General features: G+C 36.3%; 1 protein-coding gene across 1 annotated transcript; it reads right to left on the minus strand.

The window, feature by feature from the left end:
* Positions 1–2388: 2388 nt before the first annotated feature.
* LOC113763368 (probable F-box protein At3g61730) lies at positions 2389–6436 on the minus strand. The gene is made up of 8 exons (XM_027307143.1): positions 6348–6436; positions 4868–5067; positions 4715–4759; positions 3828–3992; positions 3675–3722; positions 3122–3292; positions 2712–2819; positions 2389–2570 (listed from the first exon to the last, which is right to left on the minus strand). Exons 1-8 carry the CDS (start codon positions 6434–6436, stop codon positions 2488–2490), a joined length of 909 nt encoding a protein of 302 aa, XP_027162944.1. The 3' UTR covers positions 2389–2487.
* Between the last annotated feature and the right edge of the window lie 2720 nt (positions 6437–9156).

Consider the following 9156-nt stretch of genomic DNA (forward strand, 5'->3'; position numbering starts at 1 on the left):
AATGGAGTAATTCATTTCCAGAGGATGCAACGTGGGAGTTCTTGCACGACTTAAAACAGAAGTTTCCCGCCTTTAGTCCTTGAGGACAAGGACTTTCTCCGAGAGGGAGCATCTGTTACGTACACAAATAATGACCATGGGTATTTTGGGCATTTCTAGTCACTTTGTTATCTTCTTCTGCATTTGTTTTTCTGTTTAGCTGGTATGTAACCAATTAACAAAATTAGAAAGGTCATGCATGGGAAGCCTACGTGCGGAGCACATGCATGGCTCCAAAAATAGCAAGGAATGGCAAATGAAGTTAGTTATAACTAACTCCACTTGCTCTGCCTCTCTACTAGTATAAAGGATCAGTAGTGTTCAGGGAATATCATCGAACAGATTGTAACAAATTCCTTTCCCAAATCTCTTGTCTAAACTCTGATCATCAATAATATTCACTCCCTCGCCACCAAGAGGTGTTCTCCAATCTTTTTTCATCTCTTCTGGTAGGGAGTTTTCGGTCCCTCTCTGTCCTCTGTATCAAAGTGACGAGATGAGAGGAGGATTTTTCAAAGAGGATCGATGGCGCAGCTGGAGCTGATTGGTTTAATCCTTCGAACTTGCAAATTGCCCGGTTCTCTCTGGCGATCAGAGAGAGAGAGAGAGAGAGAGAGTTCAAAAGTTAAAAGCGTGAAGTTGTGGTAATGGAGCAAACGAATTATAGCTATTCATGGGCGCGGGAACGTTTGGATACGAAGTTCGGATTGCTAGGCTGAATTGAAGGGCTCGGACATGGGAGCAATTGAGAACTTCAATGGGAATATTTGTTTTTTTTTTTTAAGATTTTAAATGCAGAATTTCCTACTCGTAACGCCTCTAGAGACTTAACCATCCAACTCGAGGTGTAAATTAATAAAGTTACTCAATTCGAACTCATGGATGATTCGATCAAATTACTCTCACTTTACCATCCAACTAGAGATGTAAATTAATTTAGTTACTCAATTCAGACTCACGAGTAGCTCGGTTAAAGATTTGACTTGAAATCAGTATGAAATTTGAGTTACTTAATAAGATAATCGAGTCAAACTCAAGTAAAAAAAAAATCAAATCTCGAGTATTCATCGAATCTTATTGAGTAGTATATTTATTATCTAATTTTTACCTATTTATTGTAAAATTATAAGTTTTTCTAAAAATATTGAGCTTTAGAACTCGATTGAGCTCAATTTGGTGGACCTCCAGCTTCAGCTCGAGTAAGGTAAAATAAGCTCGATCTCAAATTTAAGCTCAACTTTGTATAACTCAATGAGCTCGAGTTCAAATTCATGTTCAAGCATTTCTACTCAACATTCGAGCTCAACTCAATTCGATAGTAGCACTACACCTAGTCCAACTCTCCCTACAGTGGGATGGGATTGCAGACATGCAACTCTTTATTTGTTAATTTGTCTATCATTTTAAAGGGAAAATTGTGATTCTCTCTTTTCTCCTTGTTTTGGTGAATTTTGTGTTTATAAAACGTTATGATTTAAGTTGAAATCAAAAAGATTATCCGTGTTTAAATTTGAATATTTATATTTTACTTTCATATGTCATTTTACGTGTTTCTTAAACGTCGATTTAGTGCAATAACGTTTATCAGTTCTTGCAACAACAAAAGTCACCAAAAAAAAAACAGCAGCAATATTTCTGAAACAGGCTGAGGCCTAATTATGAAAACAAACTGGGCATTTTAGTTGAGAAGCCCCTACGGCAGGCGTGGAGGCAATCATTTTCTGCAACAAATGACAGGAGAGAGGGGGACAAGGATCAAGAGGACTCTAGGAAATGTCCATATGCTTGAAGATTTTATCAGGGGAAGGGACTTTAAACATACGAGCACTTATACGAGGATTACATCAATCATATACTCTTCGAAGTCAATACTTTATGGTAAGATGCTGTGGGTGACAAATTGGAATATACCAAGGCAGAAGATAGCCATGTACTTTACCAAGGAATAAAATATCTGTTTGGAGTTTTGACACACTCAACGTGCAACGACATATAAGAGCAAGGAAATGCTTCTACAGTGTAAATTATGAAGCTTCAATTGAAGATCCCTTGCGATTGAAGACCAAACATTTTCACATTACAAATAGGGAAAATTCTTTAAAATGTTCATGAATAATGGATATTGCTGCTGCTCAGATTGAATATATGCTGGCTCAATACTTGACGGTGTTTACCTGACGAAGTCCAATATCATTTCGTGCAAAGAATATTGTCAATCAATTGTTACCAAAGCATACATGAATTACTGGACAGAACATCTTTGTACAACTTGTTTTTGTAAGGGAGTATGCACATGAAACTATGGACTCTGTGAAGTGAACCTGACTGCATCTTTTGGTTAGATATTCCTAGCACTAGAACAAAAATCAGGGAGAAAGAAATATCTGAAACTTCATTGGGTCGAAGAGAGGCCGTCGGATTAGCTAAGCTTGTCATATCTGGAAAAGATCACAGAAGCTGCTTTGATATTCTGATCGCGATGATTTTACCACCTTTTCCAGCTCTCATTGCATGATATTTGACATGTAGACCTGCAACAGCGAACAAATAGGAAAAGAAAAGCAGCATTAGCTTCTCTTGACTGTAAGATTGGGGATTCAAACGTTAATTGGTAAAAGGAACTGATCAAAACTAATCTGGGCGGAAATTATCAATATACCCCACAGTTTTACCTTCATTCGTTTGTAGATTGGTGTTCACAGCTACTGCATGATAAGTTATAATGGCTTTTGGTTGCCAGTCATTTGCTTTTGCCACCCAAGACTTGAGATTAAAGACTTCTGAGATTTCATACGTATCAGAGCAGAGACACACGTTTTTAGTGTGGGGCAGTAACTTAGCATAAGTAATAAACGAAAGGGGAAAAAATGGATTATTTATAATTCCAACATTTCTGCAGAGAGTCAAATGTGTAGTTGCTAGTCCCCATCCCTGACAATAATCTTCTTCACAATATCTAGAAAATACTAGCGTCTTTTAGAAACAAATAAGGCCTCACTCAAGAGTATTAGCATGTAAAAAAATTTGATACTAATAAATACACATCTTTGGTACGTAACGGATAAAAACAAGTCACGGTTACCTGCAGTAGACTGATCATTCAGGTGCTTGATGTCAAAAATGCCACCAGTGGCTGCAGCAGCATGCTTCTTGTTCTCATGAGATCCCAGTAACTCATAATCCCAATTCCCCTCCAGGTATCCGTCGCAGAGGAACAGCTCAATATGCCTGGCATCCAATATTTGCATCGTTCCTGTACGACAAGGCAATATCATTTAGTGCAATCTTTTACAGTATATATAATCTCAACCTCCATAGATTGAACCAGTTCACAGGCAGACACAACTTAAGAGCTCAGTAATGCATGTTGTAACAAATAATTTGATCAGTGAAGCGAAAGCGAATCATATTTTGCTGTCCAAGGGTTATCATTTCGTCTTATTAAATATTGTTCCTTAGGTTCCAACAAAATAGCACCTGTGTCCTTTGCTTTATGCCTACTTTCCGTCAATGGTTGATTGAATTGTTTACACAATAAAAGCACATGGTGTCTAAAAGTTAACTGCACTGGAAGATCCAAACGATGAAGTCCTGCTGCTATAAACTTACATATAATATGCATCTATTTGACTTACCATCACAAGTATTCAGATCGCATACAGGACACCGAACAAGCTGTAAATCTGTTACATTGACCAGATAGAACAATTAGAAACTTAATTCTGAATCCAGTTTACCTACTAATGACAAATGCTGCTATTTGCAACACTAAGACATTTTGAAATTACCGGCCAACCAGATCCCAGTTTTGATATCATTCAATACAACACAGCCATACAGCTGCAACATTTTCTCTAATGTCTCTCCTTTTGTACTTTTAGGCAGAGCACTTATATTCTCCGTCAGGAGTGCAGTGGGTGAGTCAAAAAGAAATGATCCAACACGCATCCAATCTGATTATTCAATAACCAAGTAAATCAATGTGTTTGGATTGAAATGTTTTGCAATAAAATAATTTACTTCACAAATTCTAATTACCTTTTTATCTCACATACATCACATCATAAAAAATGCTACAGTAATTATCTCAAATAAATCATCGAAATAAACTCCTATCCAAATTTAGCTGTTCTTCAAATTTATGTTGTGAGATAATATTTTTACAGCACAGAGTATATGGTTCTTCAAAAGATGTAATCTGATCTTACAAGCAAATATCATTAGCTCCCTGTTAAGTGTGGTTAATTCTATCAGACAGAAGTGAGACTCTATGATGGAATCAAACAGCAGAATGTGGCTGAATGAAGAAAAAATAAGGAGAACAGGTCTTGACATGCTCAATACTTCATCCATCAGCAGTCATCGTTTAATGACTTGAGTGCATGTGCTGGATTTCATATATGACACACCCACAAAAGCAACAAAAGGAGACAAACATTAGGACTTTCGAGTGGATGGTTTGGGATATCAAATTGAGTCTTGATAGCATTTGTCGCTATACTGAGAATGCCCTTGGAATGATTATAAAATTCAGAAGTGCGTGTATTATTCCCCAAAATTTGCATTAACTAGCAGCTAATGTAATCTTAAAGAACTTGATGCGCTACTGCAATCACCTAGTCATTAGAGTGAGAGTTTAGTTACTGTCAGAGCTATAACAAGAAACGATGGTTACCTATATGCTTCTCCTGCTGGCGGAACATGTAAGAATGACTTCCATCTGCAAAGTATAACCCATTAATTTGAGCAAATAACAATATTCCGAGAATATTTTTTTGACCCATATCTATTTGGAACACAATTTTAGGAATCAAAGGAGCAATATTACCAAAAGCCGTGGCATAGAGTTTTGTCCATTTGAATCCCACTTGTCGAGGATCGGGAACCTGGAGATCACGCAAGCAAGCATACTTCCATATGCTCTCATGCATCAGGATGCGATAGAACCACCGGCAAGTCAATGCAAGCATCAACAGAGATTTTCCATCTAAGAATTTGGCAATTTCTGTCCAAGCATCGTCTTCATACCTTTTAGATCAGACAAAGAATGTATTAGCAAGCTCATATACTATTTCCAAAATTAACCACCAGACCAAGCCAACCACAGTAGTAAGATATCTACTTGTTCTTAAAATTGTCATTACGACTGTTTCAGCTTCCTAAAATTTCTACAAACTTTAATCCTCCAATATCATGATGCTATTTAGTTACAGAACCACATGCACAGATAATTCACGACTGTTTCCACAGCTTAATAAACAAGTTACCAAAAGCAAGGTACAGTTAACTTTTTATGCTACTAATAATAAGTTAAGTTGAATAATCATGAGAAGTCATCCATGATCTAGAGAATTACCAAAGTCAATGCCAGAATCAGATATATTATTACATCAGACTTCGTGTTCAGGATTATAGAGCGAAACTTCTCGATCTATTAGTTGCACACAAAGGAATCTGAAGAAGAGAAATTAAAGACGCTGATGCATTTCAAACTGAGCACTATCGTACTCAAATTTCCAAATGTCTGCCTGATTTAGCACTCCAAATTCAAATTTTCAAAATAGTATGGATTCCAATTCAATTATCAAAATTTCAAAACAGTATGGATTCCAATTCAATTATCAAATTTATGTTGCTTTAATCATTCAAAATCTCTCATCATCTCCAAGTATAATAAAGCGAATTAGAAACTGAAGCAAATCTAAATTTAGGTAACACAAATTCACATCGCTGGGCCTAAATTGCATTGCGCATAACAGAGAAGCGCTAAAATTCAAATGTCGACATTTTTTATGCATCACAAGCACATACAAATTTCAAACTACGTAGCAACAGAAACAGAATAGACTAATTTCTGGTCATTACGGCATCAGATCAAAAACCGATCACGTAATGCTTTTTTTAAACAAAAACTTTATTTAGCTAAAATCAAATCGAGTTACTAAAAGCTAATTAAATACTTCAACAGTCAATACGCCTCATATAAATCTAAATATTGGTGGGAAAAGTAATTAACCACCAGCTAAATTGAGTCAGAGAGAGAGAGAGCAGAAAAAACGGCCGCATGAAACCCAGAAGTACTGAAAAGATATTGCTAGCACAATTATTTTGAATTACAGAGAACCGATAGAGAATTAACTGAGTTTACGTGCTTTTGATCTCCGATCCGAAAATGATAATTCAACCGGAAGCTTAAGTAAAATCATTACCGAACCGAATTAAATATAGGCTTGCGCTGTTTGCGAAAAATAAATAAGTCGCAAGCTAAAACTAGACTGAGGAAGAGAGATAGAGAGAGAAAGAAGAACCAGGAGAAGCTTGAGTGAGGATTGAGATAAGACGATCGAGGAGATACGCAGCAGCTGATGGATTTTGTCCTTCGAATTCGCTTCCCCATTTTCTTCTCTGTCCGCGATGAAAGCCGCGTGAATTTGAGCAGTGGAGGAAATGAGGTGAATGAATGGATCGGAGGTATTTATAGGCGCGCGAACGTTAGGATTCAAATGGCTGAGCTGTTGGCTACGATTATATGATTGTTGGTGCATCGGAAACTTCAGTGGACTTGCAAAATTGCAATTTGTTGCTCTAAATGGATAACAAAATTAAAATTTTTTCCCTTCATTTTCAGTAGATGATTTTTATGGTAATACTAATTTAATTTCAATTGAAGTTAAATACAATTTATGCTCGAATGTGACTAATGTTCCTACTTTGCTCTGAGGTATAATTCGTTTTTTTAAAAAAAAATATTAAATTGAATTTCGTATTATACTGTTTGTGTGATTTTGGTGTTCTCTTGTTATTAATCTGGCTTTATAGGGATTAGCAATAAAAGAAAAAGGATCAGAACCTACAAACGAAGAGTCTCATCTTTTGCTAAGCATTGTTGGACCAAGATAACCTTAATTTATTCTATATTTCAAAAAAGTGGAACTTGTACACAACTACCATTATATTGTTCAAGTGAAAATTGCATATACCCAAAATACCATGATATATTATAAAACATTGAATCTCAAATTGCCATTTATATTTTTGCCTTTATTATTATTATTATGTCTAATGGGTGCTCATTACGCACTCATTAAGTTATACTTCAGGCGTTAGATTTTTAGTAAATTGGCTCTGTTTGGATTCAAGAGCTTTTCAAAAACTAGTTTTTCAAATACTATTTTTAAAAAGTACTCCAAAAAATACTCTAAAAAGTAATCTAAATTTTTTTTAATGTTTAAAAAATATCCCAAAATATATTCTAAAAACTCTTTCTCTTAAATATCCCAAAATATTTTCTAAAATATACTATAAAAACTCTGTTACAGTAAAATTTTTCAAAAACACCTCCAAAAACAGCTAATCCAAATGGCCATTAATCAGGAAAAGTTTATAAATTCAAAGGAGGGTAATAATAATTATAATGATAATTATTATTATTATTATTATTAATTTTGGCTTTCTAGTGAAGAGGGGAGGACTTTTTTCTCTGCAAAATTCAAAAGAAAACTTTGTAATATGTAAGGTCAATGGTACCAATGAATTCTGAAAGAAGTTGATCATATATTTGTGTATTGTTAACGAGAAAACCAGTCCTTTAAATAAAACCCTAAACCGACTAGTAGTTGCCAACTCTATACTTTCTAAATCCATGAAACTGACTCCACCGATACGGTGGTACATAATTGGAAGTTTCCTAACGATTAAGCGCGCTCTTGAACCGTTTCCTAATGCCGCAAGAAAAACGCTTTTTGAGAAGTTTATGCTTCTGGAAAGTTGATTTCATATAGGATATAGGATTAGGAGAAGCTCTTGCATGAGGTCTTCAATGTGATATCTATATAAAGAGCCCATAATACTTAATTCCTTCGTCTTCTTTAGTTCTCATCACCATTAGCATTCCTTTTTATTTTCCAGTTCGTATTATTACTGAGTCTGGTTGATCCGTGACACCATCAAGTGAATGGAGGCGGTGAAAAAGATGAGAAAGACGTTTAAGCTATTTGGAGCGATGATAGACCACGACGTGGATGATGATGATATGGTCGAAGATGCCCCCGCCGGTCTTGTGAATCAAGAACGCCAAGAAACAGAGACTATCACTTCCAGCAGCAGCCGAGCAGTAATAATACCTCGTCAACGTGTACTAGAGCTTCCTCCGGGAGCATGTTTTATAATCAAGAAAAGGTTGGAAGAGTCGGACGTTAATCCAGTTCAAAGCAGATTTCTGATTCCCATTTGCCGGGAAATCACGCAAATATTGACTGAACCAGAGAGAGTCATGCTACTGGATAATAATGGGAGTCTTAAAGTCACGGTGGTGGATAGCGGACAACGCTGTTTCCTCATGAATTTTAAGGAATGGCGAAGCTTGAGAAAGCTGGTTCTGAACAACGGGTGGATGAATCTTGTTAGAGCCAATCAGCTCAAGAAAGGTGATGTGGTAGAATTCTGGTGCTACAGGCATGACTCTCGTTTGCGCTTTGCTATGGATATCTGCGAGCGAAGCAAAATCTCCAGCACTGATTTATCGTAATATCTTGGCGAGTTTGCCACAATTCTTTAGATTACTCATGATTTTTGTTTAGTATTATACTCTTTAATATTTTGAATGATCCATGCAAACTCTTTACCATTCTCTTAATGTACGGCTAATTCACCAATTTTTGGCAATTTTTTCGTACCCCCTTTTTACTTTGACTTTATCCCGTAGAATAGAACTCCTTTTCTGCATGTTCATGTCGAATGATAGAAAATCATTTTGGCCTCGGTGAACCTGAATATATATATATATATATATATATACATGGCACGACGGTTTATCAACTTAGGCATCACAAGTGCTGGAAAAAAGAGGTAAAAAATGAGGACTCTCGTCTGCAATTCCACTTTCAGGAAGAGACTGGGGCAGGGTTCAGTGCTCTTGCGAACAAACGCAACCCCGATACACACCTAGGAGCGTCCCTTCCTGCATGTCCATGCAAAAACCCTGGTAGGTGGTGGGTTACTAGTCGTACAATATTTGATACTTCATATTTCGAGCTTGCCATTACAGAAGGATAGGTAAGTTGAAATTCCTTACAAAGGTCACAATTCAATATTGTTATACAGTTTCAGAAAACAAGC

This window comes from Coffea eugenioides, chromosome 2 (assembly GCF_003713205.1).
Source record: "Coffea eugenioides isolate CCC68of chromosome 2, Ceug_1.0, whole genome shotgun sequence".
Lineage (NCBI taxonomy): Eukaryota > Viridiplantae > Streptophyta > Magnoliopsida > Gentianales > Rubiaceae > Coffea > Coffea eugenioides.

Bases quoted from the DNA above. Each gene is read 5' to 3' on its own strand.
- LOC113763368 (XM_027307143.1), bottom strand. From the start codon at position 6,436: ATGGGGAAGCGAATTCGAAGGACAAAATCCATCAGCTGCTGCGTATCT. The intron at 3,993-4,714 runs GTAACCATCGTT...TTGAATAATCAG, and splicing joins CCAGCAGGAGAAGCATATAG to ATTGGATGCGTGTTGGATCA. The intron at 2,820-3,121 runs GTAACCGTGACT...ATGAAATCTCAG, and splicing joins GAATGATCAGTCTACTGCAG to AAGTCTTTAATCTCAAGTCT.